At 49.8% G+C, this 21,122-nt stretch overlaps 1 protein-coding gene across 1 annotated transcript in view; it reads left to right on the top strand.

Moving 5' to 3' along the window:
* The window catches only part of lrp6 (low density lipoprotein receptor-related protein 6), a gene marked incomplete at its 5' end in the record, with an annotated part of 108,083 nt that overhangs the window by 14,500 nt on the left and 72,461 nt on the right, over nt 1–21,122 (top strand). Inside the window, 3 exon segments of the mRNA XM_045214546.1 lie at nt 9,984–10,200; nt 15,194–15,483; nt 16,371–16,597. Of these exon segments, the coding sequence (XP_045070481.1) occupies nt 9,984–10,200; nt 15,194–15,483; nt 16,371–16,597 (734 nt within the window).

The following is a 21,122-nucleotide window of genomic DNA, read 5'->3' as shown; positions in this document are numbered from 1 at the left end:
TGAAAGTGTTCCACTGGGATGCTGGCCCATGTTGACTCCAATGCTTCCCACTGGGATGCTGGCCCATGTTGACTCCAATGCTTCCCACTGGGATGCTGGCCCATGTTGACTCCAATGCTTCCCACTGGGATGCTGGCCCATGTTGACTCCAATGCTTCCCACTGGGATGCTGGCCCATGTTGACTCCAATGCTTCCCACTGGGATGCTGGCCCATGTTGACTCCAATGCTTCCCACTGGGATGCTGGCCCATGTTGACTCCAATGCTTCCCACTGGGATGCTGGCCCATGTTGACTCCAATGCTTCCCACTGGGATGCTGGCCCATGTTGACTCAATGCTTCCCACTGGGATGCTGGCCCATGTTGACTCCAATGCTTCCCACTGGGATGCTGGCCCATGTTGACTCCAATGCTTCCCACTGGGATGCTGGCCCATGTTGACTCCAATGCTTCCCACTGGGATGCTGGCCCATGTTGACTCCAATGCTTCCCCCAGTTGTCTGGTGGTGGGTCTCTACTCCGAATAGCTCGTTCCATCTCCTCCCACAGATGCTCAGTTGGATTGAGATCTGGTGACTGGGCAGGCCACTGCAGTAAGCTGAATTCACTGTCATGTTCGTGGAACCATTCCTGGAAAAAAGTATTCATACCCCTTGACTTATTCCACATTGTGTTACAGCCTGAATTCAAAATTGATTAAATAAAATAAAAATCTCACCCATCTACACACAATACCCCATAATGACAAAGTGAAAACAACATGTTTTTAGGAACTTTTGCAAATGTATTGAAAATGAAATACAGTAATATCTCATTTTACATAAGTATTCAACCCCCTGAGTCAATACATGTTAGAATCCCCCTTTGGCAGCGATTACAGCTGTGAGTCTTTCTGGGTAAGTCTCTAAGAGCTTTGCACACCTGGATTGTGCAACATTTGCACATTTTATTTATTTTTTACATTCTTCATGCTCTGTCAAGTTGGTTGTTGATCATTGCTAGACAGCCATGTTCAAGTCTTGCCAGAGATTTTCAAGCAGATTTAAGTCAAAACTGTAACTCGGCCACTCAGGAATATTCATTATCTTTTTGGTAAGCAACTCCAGTGTAGATTTTGCCTTTGTGTTTTAGGTTATTGTCCTGCTGAAAGGTGAATTTGTCTCCCAGTGTCTGGTGGAAAGCAGACTGAACAAGGTTTTCCTCTAGGATTTTGCCTTTGCTTAGCTCCATTCTGTTTTGTTTTTATCCTGAAAAACTCCCCGATCGTTAATGATTACAAGCATACCCATAACATGATGCAGCCACCACTATCCTTGAACATATGGAGCGTGGTACTCACTCGTGTTGGATTTGCCCCAAACATAACACTTTGTATTCAGGATAAAAAGTTAATTGCTTTGCCACATTGTTTGTTGTGTATTGGTACACCATCCAAAGTGTAATTAATAACGTCGCCATGCTCAAAGGCATAGTCAATGTCCATATTTAAAAAATAAATGTTCCATCTACCAATAAGTGCCCTTCTTTGCGAAGCATTGGAAAACCTCTCTGGTCTTTGTGGTCTAATCTGTGTTTGTAATTCACTGCTCGACTGAGGGACCTTACAATGATCTGTATGTGTGGGGTACAGAGATGAGGTAGTCATAAAAAAAATCATGTTAAACATTATTATTGCACACAGTGAGTCTGAGTCCTTATGTCAAGCACATGTTATCTCGTGAACTTATTTAGGCTTGCCATAATAAAAGGGAGTTGAATACTTATAGACTCAAGACATTTCAGCTCTTCTTTTTAATTTTTAAAAAATAATAATAAAAACATAATTCTACTTTGACATTAAAAGGTATTGTGTGTAGTCCAGTGACACAAAATCTCATGTGTGCCATGAAAACACACCACCACCCACCACCACCACCCACCATCACACCACCACCACCACCACCACCACCATCACACCACCACCACCACCACCACACCATCACACCACCACCACCACCACCACCACCACCATCACACCACCACCACCACCACCATCACACCACCACCACCACCACCACCACCACCATCACACCACCACCACCACCACCACCACACCACCACCACCATCCACCACCACCACCACCACACCACCACCACCACCACCCCCACCACCACCACCACCACCATCACACCACCACCACCATCCACCACCACCACCATCACCACCACCACCACCACCACCACCACCATCACACCACCACCACCACCACCACCACCATCACACCACCACCACCACCACCACCACCATCACACCACCACCACCACCACCACCACCACCACCACCACCACCACCACCACCACCACCATCACACCACACCACCACCATCACACCACCACCACCACCACCACCACCACCACCACCACCACCACCACCACCACCATCACACCACCACCACCACCATCACACCACCACCACCACCACCACCATCACACCACCACCACCACCACCATCACACCAACCACCACCACCACCACCATCACACCACACCACCACCACCACCACCACCACACATCACCACCACCACCACCACCATCACACCACCACCACCACCACCATCACACCACCACCACCACCACCATCACACCACCACCACCACCACCACCACCACCACACCACCACCACCACCACCACCACCATCACACCACCACCACCACCATCACACCATCACCACCACCACCACCATCACACCACCACCACCACCACCACACCACCATCACACCACCACCACCATCACACCACCACCACCACCATCACACCACCACCCCCACCACCACCACCCCCACCCCCACCACCACCACCACACTATCACACCACCCCCATCACCACCACCACCATCACACTATCACACCACCCCCATCACCACCACCACCATCACCACTCACACCACCACCCACCACCACCATCACACCACCACCACCACCACCACACCACCACCACCACACCACCACACCACCACCATCACACCACCACCCCCCATCACCACCACCACCACCACACTATCACACCACCCCCCATCACCACCACCACCATCACACTATCACACCACCACCATCACCACCACCACCATCACACTATCACACCACCACCACCACCATCACACCACCACCACCATCACACCACCACCACCACCACCAGCCTGCAAAGTTGACACGCGGCATGATGGATGCATGTACTCATGTGGTTCCCTCCATACCCTAGTCCCTCCCACTCCATACCCTAGTCCCTCCCACTCCATACCCTAGTCCCTCCCACTCCATACCCTAGTCCCTCCCATCAGCGTGAAACTGCCGGAACCGGGATCCATCAGACCAGGCAATGTTTCTCCAGTGTCCAGTATTTTTGTTCCTTAGCCCACTGCCAGTTTCTTGTCATTTTGCTGAAAGAAGTGGAACTATGTAAGGTCGTCGGCTGCCATACCCCATTCATGTCAAGATATATGACGAGTTGTGCGTTCTTTTAATGGGTCTTTTGGGCACCTGTTAAATTCACTTCAATCAGTGTAGATGAAGGTGAGCAGACTACAGTTGACCCGTCTGTTGCTCTGCGTACTTCGTGTCAGCCTCTTTCATCAATGACCTGTTTTCCACCACTGGCCTGCCGTTGGCTGGATGTCCTTTGGGTGGTGGACCGTTCTTGATACACACAGGAAACTGTTGAACGTTAAAAACCCAGCAGTTCTTGACACAAACGGGCGCGCCTCGCACCTACTACCCATACTGCCCTGTTCCTCCAGAAGTCCAGACCTCAGAAATACAGTCTGTCAGTCTGTCTGCATGAGTCATGCTACAGGAACAGGCGTTGCAGTGGAGTTGCGTGAGAATAGTGAAAAAGGGGCCCAATTTTCTTCTCTGTTTTTTGGGGTGTTTGTCAGTTCAGTATGAGGCCTGTTGTCTTCTCTAAGCTCCTACCTGAACCTATTGGTTTGGTCTTCAGGCTGTTCGCTGTGTTTATCCCTGAACCTATTGGTTTGGTCTTCAGGCTGTTCGCTGTGTTTATCCCTGAACCTATTGGTTTGGTCTTCAGGCTGTTCACTGTGTTTATCCCTGAACCTATTGGTTTGGTCTTCAGGCTGTTCGCTGTGTTTATCCCTGAACCTATTGGTTTGGTCTTCAGGCTGTTCACTGTGTTTATCCCTGAACCTATTGGTTTGGTCTTCAGGCTGTTCACTGTGTTTATCCCTGAACCTATTGGTTTGGTCTTCAGGCTGTTCGCTGTGTTTATCCCTGAACCTATTGGTTTGGTCTTCAGGCTGTTCACTGTGTTTATCCCTGAACCTATTGGTTTGGTCTTCAGGCTGTTCGCTGTGTTTATCCCTGAACCTATTGGTTTGGTCTTCAGGCTGTTCACTGTGTTTATCCCTGAACCTATTGGTTTGGTCTTCAGGCTGTTCACTGTGTTTATCCCTGAACCTATTGGTTTGGTCTTCAGGCTGTTCACTGTGTTTATCCCTGAACCTATTGGTTTGGTCTTCAGGCTGTTCACTGTGTTTATCCCTGAACCTATTGGTTTGGTCTTCAGGCTGTTCGCTGTGTTTATCCCTGAACCTATTGGTTTGGTCTTCAGGCTGTTCACTGTGTTTATCCCTGAACCTATTGGTTTGGTCTTCAGGCTGTTCACTGTGTTTATCCCTGAACCTATTGGTTTGGTCTTCAGGCTGTTCGCTGTGTTTATCCCTGAACCTATTGGTTTGGTCTTCAGGCTGTTCACTGTGTTTATCCCTGAACCTATTGGTTTGGTCTTCAGCCTGTTCACTGTGTTTATCCCTGAACCTATTGGTTTGGTCTTCAGGCTGTTCGCTGTGTTTATCCCTGAACCTATTGGTTTGGTCTTCAGGCTGTTCGCTGTGTTTATCCCTGAACCTATTGGTTTGGTCTTCAGCCTGTTCGCTGTGTTTATCCCTGAACCTATTGGTTTGGTCTTCAGGCTGTTCGCTGTGTTTATCCCTGAACCTATTGGTTTGGTCTTCAGGCTGTTCGCTGTGTTTATCCCTGAACCTATTGGTTTGGTCTTCAGGCTGTTCGCTGTGTTTATCCCTGAACCTATTGGTTTGGTCTTCAGGCTGTTCACTGTGTTTATCCCTGAACCTATTGGTTTGGTCTTCAGGCTGTTCACTGTGTTTATCCCTGAACCTATTGGTTTGGTCTTCAGCCTGTTCGCTGTGTTTATCCCTGAACCTATTGGTTTGGTCTTCAGGCTGTTCGCTGTGTTTATCCCTGAACCTATTGGTTTGGTCTTCAGCCTGTTCGCTGTGTTTATCCCTGAACCTATTGGTTTGGTCTTCAGCCTGTTCGCTGTGTTTATCCCTGAACCTATTGGTTTGGTCTTCAGCCTGTTCGCTGTGTTTATCCCTGAACCTATTGGTTTGGTCTTCAGGCTGTTCACTGTGTTTATCCCTGAACCTATTGGTTTGGTCTTCAGGCTGTTCACTGTGTTTATCCCTGAACCTATTGGTTTGGTCTTCAGGCTGTTCACTGTGTTTATCCCTGAACCTATTGGTTTGGTCTTCAGCCTGTTCGCTGTGTTTATCCCTGAACCTATTGGTTTGGTCTTCAGGCTGTTCGCTGTGTTTATCCCTGAACCTATTGGTTTGGTCTTCAGGCTGTTCGCTGTGTTTATCCCTGAACCTATTGGTTTGGTCTTCAGGCTGTTCGCTGTGTTTATCCCTGAACCTATTGGTTTGGTCTTCAGGCTGTTCGCTGTGTTTATCCCTGAACCTATTGGTTTGGTCTTCAGGCTGTTCACTGTGTTTATCCCTGAACCTATTGGTTTGGTCTTCAGGCTGTTCGCTGTGTTTATCCCTGAACCTATTGGTTTGGTCTTCAGGCTGTTCGCTGTGTTTATCCCTGAACCTATTGGTTTGGTCTTCAGGCTGTTCGCTGTGTTTATCCCTGAACCTATTGGTTTGGTCTTCAGGCTGTTCGCTGTGTTTATCCCTGAACCTATTGGTTTGGTCTTCAGGCTGTTCGCTGTGTTTATCCCTGAACCTATTGGTTTGGTCTTCAGGCTGTTCGCTGTGTTTATCCCTGAACCTATTGGTTTGGTCTTCAGGCTGTTCGCTGTGTTTATCCCTGAACCTATTGGTTTGGTCTTCAGGCTGTTCACTGTGTTTATCCCTGAACCTATTGGTTTGGTCTTCAGGCTGTTCGCTGTGTTTATCCCTGAACCTATTGGTTTGGTCTTCAGCCTGTTCACTGTGTTTATCCCTGAACCTATTGGTTTGGTCTTCAGCCTGTTCACTGTGTTTATCCCTGAACCTATTGGTTTGGTCTTCAGGCTGTTCACTGTGTTTATCCCTGAACCTATTGGTTTGGTCTTCAGGCTGTTCACTGTGTTTATCCCTGAACCTATTGGTTTGGTCTTCAGGCTGTTCACTGTGTTTATCCCTGAACCTATTGGTTTGGTCTTCAGGCTGTTCGCTGTGTTTATCCCTGAACCTATTGGTTTGGTCTTCAGGCTGTTCGCTGTGTTTATCCCTGAACCTATTGGTTTGGTCTTCAGGCTGTTCGCTGTGTTTATCCCTGAACCTATTGGTTTGGTCTTCAGCCTGTTCACTGTGTTTATCCCTGAACCTATTGGTTTGGTCTTCAGGCTGTTCACTGTGTTTATCCCTGAACCTATTGGTTTGGTCTTCAGGCTGTTCACTGTGTTTATCCCTGAACCTATTGGTTTGGTCTTCAGGCTGTTCACTGTGTTTATCCCTGAACCTATTGGTTTGGTCTTCAGGCTGTTCACTGTGTTTATCCCTGAACCTATTGGTTTGGTCTTCAGGCTGTTCGCTGTGTTTATCCCTGAACCTATTGGTTTGGTCTTCAGGCTGTTCACTGTGTTTATCCCTGAACCTATTGGTTTGGTCTTCAGGCTGTTCACTGTGTTTATCCCTGAACCTATTGGTTTGGTCTTCAGGCTGTTCACTGTGTTTATCCCTGAACCTATTGGTTTGGTCTTCAGGCTGTTCACTGTGTTTATCCCTGAACCTATTGGTTTGGTCTTCAGGCTGTTCGCTGTGTTTATCCCTGAACCTATTGGTTAGGTCTTCAGGCTGTTCACTGTGTTTATCCCTGAACCTATTGGTTTGGTCTTCAGCCTGTTCGCTGTGTTTATCCCTGAACCTATTGGTTAGGTCTTCAGGCTGTTCACTGTGTTTATCCCTGAACCTATTGGTTTGGTCTTCAGCCTGTTCGCTGTGTTTATCCTCTGATCCTCTGAACAGACCACCAGTGGACGGGTTAACCTCTGATCCACTGAACAGACCACCAGTGGACGGGTTAACCTCTGATCCTCTGAACAGACCACCAGTGGACGGGTTATCCTCTGATCCTCTGAACAGACCACCAGTGGACGGGTTAACCTCTGATCCACTGAACAGACCACCAGTGGACGGGTTAACCTCTGATCCTCTGAACAGACCACCAGTGGACGGGTTAACCTCTGATCCACTGAACAGACCACCAGTGGACGGGTTAACCTCTGATCCTCTGAACAGACCACCAGTGGACGGGTTAACCTCTGATCCTCTGAACAGACCACCAGTGGACGGGTTAACCTCTGATCCTCTGAACAGACCACCAGTGGACGGGTTAACCTCTGATCCTCTGAACAGACCACCAGTGGACGGGTTAACCTCTGATCCTCTGAACAGACCACCAGTGGACGGGTTAACCTCTGATCCTCTGAACAGACCACCAGCGGACGGGTTAACCTCTGATCCTCTGAACAGACCACCAGTGGACGGGTTAACCTCTGATCCTCTGAACAGACCACCAGTGGACGGGTTAACCTCTGATCCTCTGAACAGACCACCAGTGGACGGGTTATCCTCTGATCCTCTGAACAGACCACCAGTGGACGGGTTAACCTCTGATCCACTGAACAGACCACCAGTGGACGGGTTAACCTCTGATCCTCTGAACAGACCACCAGTGGACGGGTTAACCTCTGATCCACTGAACAGACCACCAGTGGACGGGTTAACCTCTGATCCTCTGAACGGGTTAACCTCTGATCCACTGAACAGACCACCAGTGGACGGGTTAACCTCTGATCCTCTGAACAGACCACCAGTGGACGGGTTAACCTCTGATCCACTGAACAGACCACCAGTGGACGGGTTAACCTCTGATCCTCTGAACAGACCACCAGTGGACGGGTTAACCTCTGATCCTCTGAACAGACCACCAGTGGACGGGTTAACCTCTGATCCTCTGAACAGACCACCAGTGGACGGGTTAACCTCTGATCCTCTGAACAGACCACCAGTGGACGGGTTAACCTCTGATCCTCTGAACAGACCACCAGTGGACGGGTTAACCTCGCTGCGTCTCAAATGGCACCCTATTTCCTCCGTAGGGAACTACTTCAAGTGTGTGTAGAAGGGGTGAATGTGTCGGCCATATGTTCTGTTTGCTGCTCTGCCTGCCGGTTCTAATTAGCACCGCTGAGATGTTCTGCCAGGTCGCTATGGTTCTACTGCCACGGTTCTCTGCCAGGGTTCTCTGCCACGGTTCTACTGCCAGGGTTCTCCCTACGCTTTGCTCTGCTCACCTCCAAGGCTTCACGGCACAATGTGGAAACTCTCTCCTCTTTCTACACCTCACTGTTTGACTGACCCAGACCCAGACCCCCCAGCTACACAGTCCGGCGCCATGCAGAAAGCACAGACCCCCCAGCTACAGGCAGGCGCCATGCAGAAAGCACAGACCCCCCAGCTACAGTCCGGCGCCATGCAGAAAGCACAGACCCCCCAGCTACAGGCAGGCGCCATGCAGAAAGCACAGAGAAGGAGATTTAGTGGTTTTGTCCTGAAAGTGGGTGCAGCCAGATGTAAGGCTAGAAGGAGTCTTTACCTGACAATGATGGAACCGTCCTCACCCTCCATGATGGAACCGTCCTCACCCTCCATGATGGAACCGTCCTCACCCTCCATGATGGAACCGTCCTCACCCTCCATGATGGAACCGTCCCTCACCCTCCATGATGGAACCGTCCTCACCCTCCATGATGGAACCGCCTCACCCTCCATGATGGAACCGTCCTCACCCTCCATGATGGAACCGTCCTCACCCTCCATGATGGAACCGTCCTCACCCTCATGATGGAACCGTCCTCACCCTCCATGATGGAACCGTCCTCACCCTCCATGATGGAACCGTCCTCACCCTCCATGATGGAACCGTCCTCACCCTCCATGATGGAACCGTCCTCACCCTCCATGATGGAACCGTCCCTCACCCTCCATGATGGAACCGTCCTCACCCTCCATGATGGAACCGTCCTCACCCTCCATGAATGAACCGTCCTCACCCTCCATGATGGAACCGTCCTCACCCTCCATGATGGAACCGTCCTCACCCTCCATGATGGAACCGTCCTCACCCTCATGATGGAAATGTATTTTGTGGGTATTTCTACTACCTCAGTGATTTGCCTCCTAGCATCTGAGAAAACTATGGATGGATGTACAGTGGGGTATGCTTCACTATGGATGGATGTACAGTGGGGTATGCTTCACTATGGATGGATGTACAGTGGGGTATGCTTCACTATGGATGGATGTACAGTGGGGTATGCTTCACTATGGATGGATGTACAGTGGGGTATGCTTCACTATGGATGGATGTACAGTGGGGGATGCTTCACTATGGATGGATGTACAGTGGGGTATGCTTCACTATGGATGGATGTACAGTGGGGTATGCTTCACTATGGATGGATGGATGCTTCACTATGGATGGATGGATGCTTCAGAGATTTCACAGTACCTTACAGAAGTTCTCATCTCTCTCTCTCTCTCTCTCTCTCTCTCTCTCGCCCTCTCTCTCGCTCTCTCTCTCTCTCTCTCTCCCCTCTCTCTCTCTCTCTCTCTCTCTCTCTCTCTCTCTCTCTCTCTCTCTCTCTCCCCCCTCTCCCTCCCTCCCCCCCTATCTCTCCCTCTCTCCTCCCCCAGGTGATGGGTATGGATGGTTCAGGCAGGAGGATCCTGGTAGAAGATAAGCTGCCCCATATCTTTGGCTTCACTCTGCTGGGGGACTACGTCTACTGGAGTGACTGGCAGAGACGCAGTATCGAGAGGGTTCACAAACGCACCACAGAGAGAGAGTTCATCATAGACCAGCTACCAGACCTGATGGGGCTCAAAGCTACATACGTACACAAGACCTTCGGTGAGTAACATCACCCTGACCCCTCAACCCTGACCCCTCAACCCTGACCCCTCAGCCCTGACCCCTCAACCCTGACCCCTCAACCCTGACCCCTCAACCCTGACCCCTCAACCCTGACCTCATGGTGCTCAACGCTACCTACGCTCCCCTCCATATGTATTTGGACAGTGAAGCTACAATTTTACATTTAGGCTCTGTACTCCAGCATTTTGGATGCTGGAAATGTTTCAAATGAAACAACAGCACAGAATGGAGGGGATATTTTCATACATATCTGTTTTTACCATCTGGAAATGAAAGCACTTTATGCATCTAGTCCACACCCTTGTGAAGAAGTCATAAGTATTTACACAAATTCACTTATAGTATATTAAAGTAGTCAAAAGTTGGGTATTTGGTCCCATATTCCTAGAACACAATGACTACATTAACCTTGTGACTCTACAAACTGGTTGGATGCATTGGCAGTTTGTTTTGGTTGTGTTTCAGATTATTTTGTGCCCAATAGAAATGAACGGTAAATAATGTATTGTGTCATTTTGCAGTCACTTCTATTGTAAATCAGAATAGAATATGATTCTAAAACACTTCTACATTAATGTGGACGCTACCATGGTTACGGATGGTCCTGAATGAATCGTGAATAATGATGAGTGAGAAAGTTGGACGCGAAGATCAGCCACCCAAGAGACACTAACCTCCCCTGTTATTGGTAACGGTGAGAGGGTGAAGATCAGCCCCCAAGAGACACTAACCTCCCCTGTTATTGGTAACGGTGAGAGGGTGAAGATCAGCCACCCAAGAGACACTAACCTCCCCTGTTATTGGTAACGGTGAGAGGGTGAAGATCAGCCACCCAAGAGACACTAACCTCCCCTGTTATTGGTAACGGTGAGAGGGTGAAGATCAGCCACCCAAGAGACTAACCTCCCCTGTTATTGGTAACGGTGAGAGGGTGAAGATCAGCCACCCAAGAGACACTAACCTCCCCTGTTTTTGGTAACGGTAAGAGGGTGAAGATCAGCCACCTAAGACACTAACCTCCCCTGTTATTGGTAACGGTGGGAGGGTGAAGATCAGCCACCCAAGAGACACTAACCTCCCCTGTTATTGGTAACGGTGAGAGGGTGAAGATCAGCCACCCAAGAGACACTAACCTCCCCTGTTATTGGTAACGGTGAGAGGGTGAAGATCAGCCACCCAAGAGACTAACCTCCCCTGTTATTGTTAACGGTGAGAGGGTGAAGATCAGCCACCCAAGAGACACTAACCTCCCCTGTTATTGGTAACAGTGAGAGGGTGAAAATCAGCCCCCAAGAGACTAACCTCCCCTGTTATTGGTAACGGTGAGAGGGTGAAGATCAGCCACCCAAGAGACACTAACCTCCCCTGTTATTGGTAACGGTGAGAGGGTGAAGATCAGCCACCCAAGAGACACTAACCTCCCCTGTTATTGGTAACGGTAGGAGGGTGAAGATCAGCCACCTAAGAGACACTAACCTCCCCTGTTATTGGTAACGGTAGGAGGGTGAAGATCAGCCACCCTAGAGACACTAACCTCCCCTGTTATTGGTAACGGTGAGAGGGTGAAGATCAGCCACCCTAGAGACACTAACCTCCCCTGTTATTGGTAACGGTGAGAGGGTGAAGATCAGCCACCCTAGAGACACTAACCTCCCCTGTTATTGGTAACGGTGAGAGGGTGAAGATCAGCCACCCAAGAGACACTAACCTCCCCTGTTATTGGTAACGGTGAGAGGGTGAAGATCAGCCACCCTAGAGACACTAACCTCCCCTGTTATTGGTAACGGTGAGAGGGTGAAGATCAGCCACCCAAGAGACACTAACCTCCCCTGTTATTGGTAACGGTGAGAGGGTGAAGATCAGCCACCCTAGAGACACTAACCTCCCCTGTTATTGGTAACGGTGAGAGGGTGAAGATCAGCCACCCTAGAGACACTAACCTCCCCTGTTATTGGTAACGGTGAGAGGGTGAAGATCAGCCACCCAAGAGACACTAACCTCCCCTGTTATTGGTAACGGTAGGAGGGTGAAGATCAGCCACCTAAGAGACACTAACCTCCCCTGTTATTGGGAACGGTGAGAGGGTGAAGATCAGCCACCCTAGAGACACTAACCTCCCCTGTTATTGGTAACGGTGAGAGGGTGAAGATCAGCCACCCTAGAGACACTAACCTCCCCTGTTATTGGTAACGGTGAGAGGGTGAAGATCAGCCACCCAAGAGACACTAACCTCCCCTGTTATTGGTAACGGTGAGAGGTTAACATGTTTTGTTGTAGCCTCTGAAAGGCATCTCACTCATGGTTCATTCATGATTTTTATCAATCGTGGCGTTATCAGGATTTAGAAGTGTTCAGAAACATGTTATCTACTCACTTAGAAAATAAAATTACTCCAGTCATCATTCACCATTCAGTTCCTATTGGGCAAAACAACCCAAAACACAACCAAAATAAACTGCCAATGCATCCAACCAGTTTGTAGAGTCACAAGGTTAATGTAGTCATTGTGTTCTAAGAATATGGGACCAAATACCCAACTTTTGACTAATACACTATAAGTGAATTTGTCTAAATACTTATGACTTCTTCACATGGGTGTGGACTAGATGCATAAAGTGCTTTCATTTCCAGATGGTAAAACAGATATGTATGAAAATACCTTAATCTCAAATCCAAAATGCTGGAGTACGGAGCCTAATGTAAAATTGTATCTTAACTGTCCAAATACATATGGAGGGGATTGTATGTACGCAAGACCTTCGGAGAGTAACACCCTGACCCCTAACCCCTGACCTCAACCCTGACCTCATGGGGCTGAAGGCTAGCTATGTATACAAGACCTATGGTGAGTAACACCCTGACCCCTCACCCCTGACCTCAACCCTGACCTCATGGGACTGAAGGCTAGCTATTTATACAAGACCTTCGGTGACTAACACACCTTGACCCCTAACCCTGACGCTAACCTCATGGGGCTCAAAGTACACGGCCACACACCTGTATGTCCTGGTTAAATGTAGTGCACTTTATCGGCTCCCTAGTGGCGCAGCGGTCTAAGGCACTGCATCTCAGTGCTAGAGGCGTCACTACAGACCGAGTGGAGCAGCGGTCTAAGGCACTGCATCTCAGCGGTCTAAGGCACTGCATCTCAGGGCTTGAGGCGTCACTACAGACCGAGTGGAGCAGCGGTCTAAGGCACTGCATCTCAGTGCTAGAGGCGTCACTACAGACCGAGTGGAGCAGCGGTCTAAGGCACTGCATCTCAGCGGTCTAAGGCACTGCATCTCAGGGCTTGAGGCGTCACTACAGACCGAGTGGAGCAGCGGTCTAAGGCACTGCATCTCAGGGCTTGAGGCGTCACTACAGACCGAGTGGAGCAGCGGTCTAAGGCACTGCATCTCAGGGCTTGAGGCGTCACTACAGACCGAGTGGAGCAGCGGTCTAAGGCACTGCATCTCAGTGCTTGAGGCGTCACTACAGACCGAGTGGAGCAGCGGTCTAAGGCACTGCATCTCAGTGCTTGAGGCGTCACTACAGACCCCCTGGTTTCGATTCCAGGCTGTATCACAACAGGCCGTGATTGGGAGTCCCATAGGGCGGCGCACAATTGGCCCAGTGTCGTCCGGGTTTGGCCGGTGTAGGCCGTCATTGTAAATAAGAATTTGTTCTTAACTGACTTGCCTAGTTAAATAAAGGTTAAATAAACAAATTAAAAAAGTATGGGGAAGAAGAGATATGAAGACAGAACAGTGATATCAGCAGATGAACTAAGAGTTGATTTCTGGAGACAGAACAGTGATATCAGCAGATGAACTAAGAGTTGATTTCTGGAGACAGAACAGTGATATCAGCAGATGAACTAAGAGTTGATTTCTGGAGACAGAACAGTGATATCAGTAGATTAACTAAGAGTTGATTTCTGGAGACAGAACAGTGATATCAGCAGATGAACTAAGAGTTGATTTCTGGAGACAGAACAGTGATATCAGCAGATGAACTAAGAGTTGATTTCTGGAGACAGAACAGTGATATCAGTAGATGAACTAAGAGTTGATTTCTGGAGACAGAACAGTGATATCAGCAGATGAACTAAGAGTTGATTTCTGGAGACAGAACAGTGATATCAGTAGATGAACTAAGAGTTGATTTCTGGAGACAGAACAGTGATATCAGCAGATGAACTAAGAGTTGATTTCTGGAGACAGAACAGTGATATCAGCAGATGAACTAAGAGTTGATTTCTGGAGACAGAACAGTGATATCAGTAGATGAACTAAGAGTTGATTTCTGGAGCCAAACTAACCATTGTTAGACGCTGGTAGACTGTCGCTGGTAGACTGTCGCTGGTAGACTGTCGCTGGTAGACGGTCGCTGGTAGACGGTCGCTGGTAGACGGTCGCTGGTAGACGGTCGCTGGTAGACGGTCGCTGGTAGACGGTCGCTGGTAGACGGTCGCTGGTAGACGGTCGCTGGTAGACGGTCGCTGGTAGACGGTCGCTGGTAGACGGTCGCTGGTAGACGGTCGCTGGTAGACGGTCGCTGGTAGACGGTCGCTGGTAGACGGTCGCTGGTAGACGGTCGCTGGTAGACGGTCGCTGGTAGACGGTCGCTGGTAGACTGTCGCTGGTAGACTGTCGCTGGTAGACATAACTAAACATGAATATTTCATCACTTCCCCTCAGCTGATGCTTCATATAGTCCATCCAGACTGTTGGATTCTCCCCTCATCTCTTCTGTCCCTGAGATAGTGATTAACACAGTCAGAGAATGAGCTTTTTCTCCCTCTCCCCCTCTCTCCTCCCTCTCCCTCTCCCCCTCCCCCTATTCTCTCCTCCCCTCTTCTTCTCTCCCTCTTCCCCTCTCCTCCTCCCTCCCCCTCTCTTCCCCCCTCTCTTCTCTCCTCCCCTCCTCCCCCCTCTCTCCTCCCCTCCCCCCTCTCTCCTCCCCTCCTCCTCTCTCCCTCCCCCAGGTACCAACCCGTGTGCGGAGGATAACGGTGGGTGTAGCCACCTATGTCTGTATAAGCCGGTGGGCGTCCAGTGTGCCTGTCCCATTGGTCTGGAGCTGATAGCTGACCTGTCCACCTGCATCGTACCAGAAGCCTTCCTCCTCTTCTCCCGACACACAGACATCAGACGCATCTCCTTGGAAACAAACAACAACAACGTGGCCATCCCACTGACCGGGGTTAAAGAGGCGTCCGCACTCGACTTTGACATCACCGACAACCGTATCTACTGGACGGATATCACATTGAAGGTAGGGGGGGTCTGTCTGTCTCTCTGTCTCTGTCTCTGTGTCTCTCTCTGTGTCTCTCTCTCTGTGTCTCTCTCTCTCTCTCTCTCTCTCTCTCTCTCTCTCTCTCTCTCTCTCTCTTGCCTCTCTGCCTCTCTCTCTGTGTGTCTCTCTCTCTCTGTGTCTCTCTCTGTGTCTCTCTCTCTCTCTCTGTGTCTCTCTCTCTCTCTGTGTCTCTCTCGCTCTGTCTCTGTGTCTCTCTCGCTCTGTCTCTGTGTCTCTCTCGCTCTGTCTCTGTGTCTCTCTCGCTCTGTCTCTGTGTCTCTCTCGCTCTGTCTCTGTGTCTCTCTCTCTCTCTCTGTGTCTCTCTCGCTCTGTCTCTGTGTCTCTCTCGCTCTGTCTCTGTGTCTCTCTCGCTCTGTCTCTGTGTCTCAATCTCTCTCTCTCTCTCTGTGTCTCTCTCTCTCTTTCTCTCTCTCGCTCTGCCTCTCTCCTCTCTGCCTCTCTCCTCTCTCTGCCTCTCTCCCTCTCTCCTCTCTCCCTCTCTGCCTCTCTCCCTCTCTCCCTCTCTCCTGTCTGCCTCTCTCCTGTCTGCCTCTCTCCTCTCTGCCTCTCTCCTGTCTGCCTGGCTGCTGCTGTTTAAATGAGCTGTGAGTCTTCACCATGCTCTGAGGTGAAAGATGGCGTTCTTTCTTTGTACCCCCCCCCCCTCCATGACTGTTTCTTAGAAATGCTCTGTGTCTTTCAGGGTTTTGTTGTGTTGATAGCAGGGTAGTTGTGGATGTGAATGTAATGATTAATGTTATGCCTGTTTAACCTTGTGGTCTTGCCCACTTCAGCATTCCTCAAATGAACCCAATAGTAGTAACTCTTCTCCTTCTCCTCTTCCTCCTCCTCTTCCTCTCCTCCAGACAATCAGCCGTGCGTTTATGAACGGTAGCGCTCTAGAACACGTGGTGGAGTTTGGCCTGGACTACCCAGAAGGCATGGCGGTGGACTGGCTGGGGAAGAATCTGTACTGGGCGGACACGGGGACCAATCGTATCGAGGTTGCCAAGCTGGATGGACAGCACAGACAGGTCCTAGTCTGGAAGGATCTGGACAGCCCTCGAGCCCTGGCACTGGACCCTGCTGAAGGGTAGGTACTAACCCTAACCCACCCTGCTGAAGGCTAGGTACTAACCCACCCTGCTGAAGGCTAGGTACTAACCCTAACCCACCCTGCTGAAGGCTAGGTACTAACCCTAACCCACTGAAGGGTAGGTCCTAACCCACCCTGCTGAAGGCTAGGTACTAACCCTAACCCACCCTGCTGAAGGCTAGGTACTAACCCCTAACCCACCCTGCTGAAGGCTAGGTACCAACCCTAACCCACCCTGCTGAAGGCTAGGTACTAACCCTAACCCACCCTGCTGAAGGCTAGGTACTAACCCTAACCCACCCTGCTGAAGGCTAGGTACTAACCCACCCTGCTGAAGGCTAGGTACTAACCCACCCTGCTGAAGGCTAGGTACTAACCCTAACCCACCCTGCTGAAGGCTAGGTACTAACCCTAACCCACCCTGCTGAAGGCTAGGTACTAACCCTAACCCACCCTGCTGAAGGCTAGGTACTAACCCTAACCCACCCTGCTGAAGGCTAGGTACTAACCCTAACCCACCCTGCTGAAGGCTAGGTACTAACCCTAACCCACCCTGCTGAAGGCTAGGTACTAACCCTAACCCACCCTGCTGAAGGCTAGGTACTAACCCTAACCCACCCTGCTGAAGGCTAGGTACTAACCCTAACCCACCCTGCTGAAGGCTAGGTACTAACCCACCCTGCTGAAGGCTAGGTACTAACCCTAACCCACCCTGCTGAAGGCTAGGTACTAACCCTAACCCACCCTGCTGAAGGCTAGGTACTAACCCTAACCCACCCTGCTGAAGGCTAGGTACTAACCCACCCTGCTGAAGGCTAGGTACTAACCCACCCTGCTGAAGGCTAGGTACTAACCCTAACCCACCCTGCTGAAGGCTAGGTACTAACCCTAACCCACCCTGCTGAAGGCTAGGTACTAACCCTAACCCACCCTGCTGAAGGCTAGGTACTAACCCTAACCCACCCTGCTGAAGGCTAGGTACTAACCCTAACCCACCCTGCTGAAGGCTAGGTACTAACCCTAACCCACCCTGCTGAAGGCTAGGTACTAACCCTAACCCACCCTGCTGAAGGCTAGGTACTAACCCTAACCCACCCTGCTGAAGGCTAGGTACTAACCCTAACCCACCCTGCTGAAGGCTAGGTCCTAACCCACCCTGCTGAAGGCTAGGTACTAACCCACCCTGCTGAAGGCTAGGTACTAACCCTAACCCACCCTGCTGAAGGCTAGGTACTAACCCTAACCCACCCTGCTGAAGGCTAGGTACTAACCCTAACCCACCCTGCTGAAGGCTAGGTACTAACCCTAACCCACCCTGCTGAAGGCTAGGTACTAACCCTAACCCACCCTGCTGAAGGCTAGGTACTAACCCTAACCCACTGAAGGGTAGGTACTAACCCTAACCCACCCTGCTGAAGGGTAGGTACTAACCCTAACCCACCCTGCTGAAGGCTAGGTACTAACCCTAACCCACCCTGCTGAAGGCTAGGTACTAACCCTAACCCACCCTGCTGAAGGCTAGGTACTAACCCTAACCCACCCTGCTGAAGGCTAGGTACTAACCCTAACCCACCCTGCTGAAGGCTAGGTACTAACCCTAACCCACCCTGATGAAGGCTAGGTACTAACCCTAACCCACCCTGATGAAGGCTAGGTACTAACCCACCCTGCTGAAGGCTAGGTACTAACCCACCCTGCTGAAGGCTAGGTACTAACCCACCCTGCTGAAGGCTAGGTACTAACCCTAACCCACCCTGATGAAGGCTAGGTACTAACCCTAACCCACCCTGCTGAAGGCTAGGTCCTAACCCTAACCCACCCTGCTGAAGGCTAGGTACTAACCCACCCTGCTGAAGGCTAGGTACTAACCCTAACCCACCCTGCTGAAGGCTAGGTACTAACCCTAACCCACCCTGCTGAAGGCTAGGTACTAACCCTAACCCACCCTGCTGAAGGCTAGGTACTAACCCTAACCCACCCTGCTGAAGGCTAGGTACTAACCCTAACCCACCCTGCTGAAGGCTAGGTACTAACCCTAACCCACCCTGCTGAAGGCTAGGTACTAACCCTAACCCACCCTGCTGAAGGCTAGGTACTAACCCTAACCCACCCTGCTGAAGGCTAGGTACTAACCCTAACCCACCCTGCTGGGATGACTGAGAGGAGGATGTTAGAGTGGCACTGGACCCCACAGAAGGGTAAGGAGGGATTGATTGGTTGGTCGGTGCATTCAACTAGGGTAGGTAAAAACCACCACATATCACAGGAACTAGTAGCGAGCCCTTGGGGACACTAGTAGTTTGAAGAACCAAACAACACTGGCGTGATGTCTCTCTAGAACCACTTCCCTGTTTGACCGCTAGGGTTTATGGGTATTATGACACCTCCACTGTGGGGCTCTATAGGCCTCTTGTCTTGGCAGCCATGTTGTCTCAACTCTGGACCTGTACTTTATATAGTAGAGCTAGTGTTGATACTATGGTACTATTTCAGATAGATAGTAGAGCTAGTGTTTATACTATGGTACTATTTCAGATAGATAGTAGAGCTAGTGTTTGTTGTTATGGGCCGACAAGGCTACAAACTTATTGTTTAAATATGTGGTTTATTAGTCCAGTTTATCAGCTTAATGTTCTTTTATCAATTCAGTTGTAATGCTTTATAAATGGCTGGTGTTCTCCCTCTCAACTGTAAAGCATTAGGCAGCCTTCTCCCTCAGACCGGATCCAGTAGTGGTACATCTGCCGAGTGGCGCAGTGGTCTAAGGCGCTGCATCGCAGTGCTAGCTGTGCTACTAGAGATCCTGGTTCGAATCCAGGCTCTGTCGTAGCCGGCCGCGACCTGGAGACCCATGGGGCGGCGCACAATTGGCCCAGCGTCGTCCAGGGTAGGGGAGGGAATGGCCGGCAGGGGATGTAGCTCAGTTGGTAAAGCATGGCGTTTGCAACGCCAGGGTTGTGGGTTTGATTCCCAGGGGGGGCCAGTATGAAAAAAATATATATATATTAATTATTATTTGAAAGAAGAAAAAAATATATATACAAATAACTAACTGTAAGTCGCTCTGGATAAGAGCGTCTGCTAAATGACTAAAATGTAATGTAAAATGTACTGGTCTGTTATGTTAACAGACCTTAGTAGTTCTGGATCCAGTTCTGTTACTGCCAGTCTCTGTTCTGTTCTCAGCTCAACGTCTCTGTGGCTGAGTCCCAAATCACACCCTATTCCCTAATATAATGCCCTACTTTTGACCATGCACTTGGTCTCAGTGGTTTGAGGTGTAAAACGTTGGTCTAACACCATGTGGTGCCAGGTCCACACACACACGCGCACACACACACACGCACACGCAGAGAGAAAGGAGTAGCGTGGCAGTTGGATCGAGGCCTTGCAGCGTTCAGCGCAGTGAAGTTTGAGGAGAGAGAGAGAGAACCAGGGCTCAGCCCAGACACACACACACAATACCTGTCAAAAGATTGGACACACCTACTCTTTCCAGGGTTTTTCTTTATTTTTACTATTTTCTGCATTTTTAAATAAAAATGTAACCTTTATTTAACTAGGCAAGTCAGTTAAGAACAAATTCTTATTTACAATGACAGCCAAACCCGGACGACGCTGGACCAATTGTGCACCGCCCTATGGGACTCCCAATCACAGCCTGGAATCGAACCAGGGGGTCTGTAGTGACGCCTCGAGCTCTGAGATGCAGTGCCTTAGACCGCTGCTCCACTCGGTCTGTAGTGACGCCTCAAGCCCTGAGATGCAGTGCCTTAGACCGCTGCTCCACTCGGTCTGTAGTGACGCCTCAAGCCCTGAGATGCAGTGCCTTAGACCGCTGCTCCACTCGGTCTGTAGTGACGCCTCTAGCCCTGAGATGCAGTGCCTTAGACCGCTGCTCCACTCGGTCTGTAGTGACGCCTCAAGCACTGAGATGCAGTGCCTTAGACCGCTGCTCCACTCGGTCTGTAGTGACGCCTCAAGCCCTGAGATGCAGTGCCTTAGACCGCTGCTCCACTCGGTCTGTAGTGACGCCTCTAGCCCTGAGATGCAGTGCCTTAGACCGCTGCTCCCGAGTTGCATTGTAGAATAATAGTGAAGACATCAAAACAATGAAATAACACATATGGAATCATGTAGTAACCAAAAAAGTGTTAAACAAATCAAAATATTTTATATTTGAGATTCTTCGAAGTAGCCACCCTTTGCCTTGATGACAGCTTAGCACACTCTTGAATGAATAGGTGTGTCAAACTTTCAGACCCCTTGACTTTGTCCACATTTTATGTTACAGCCTTATTCTAAAATTGATTAAATCGTTTTTTCCCCCTCATCAATCTACACACACTACCTCATAATGACAAAGCAAAAACAGGTTTTTAGAAATAAGATATTTCAGTTTTTTATTTATAATACATTTGCAATAATTTATATCCTGTTTTTCACTTTGTCATTATGGGGTACTGTGTGTAGTCCTCTGTAGCTCAGCTGGTAGAGCACGGCGCTTTTAACGCCAAGGTAG

This window comes from Coregonus clupeaformis, unplaced genomic scaffold (genome assembly GCF_020615455.1).
Source record: "Coregonus clupeaformis isolate EN_2021a unplaced genomic scaffold, ASM2061545v1 scaf0276, whole genome shotgun sequence".
Classification (NCBI taxonomy): Eukaryota; Metazoa; Chordata; class Actinopteri; order Salmoniformes; family Salmonidae; genus Coregonus; species Coregonus clupeaformis.
The sequence above is the reverse complement of the archived record's forward strand: the minus strand, read 5'-3'. Positions and strand labels throughout refer to the sequence as shown.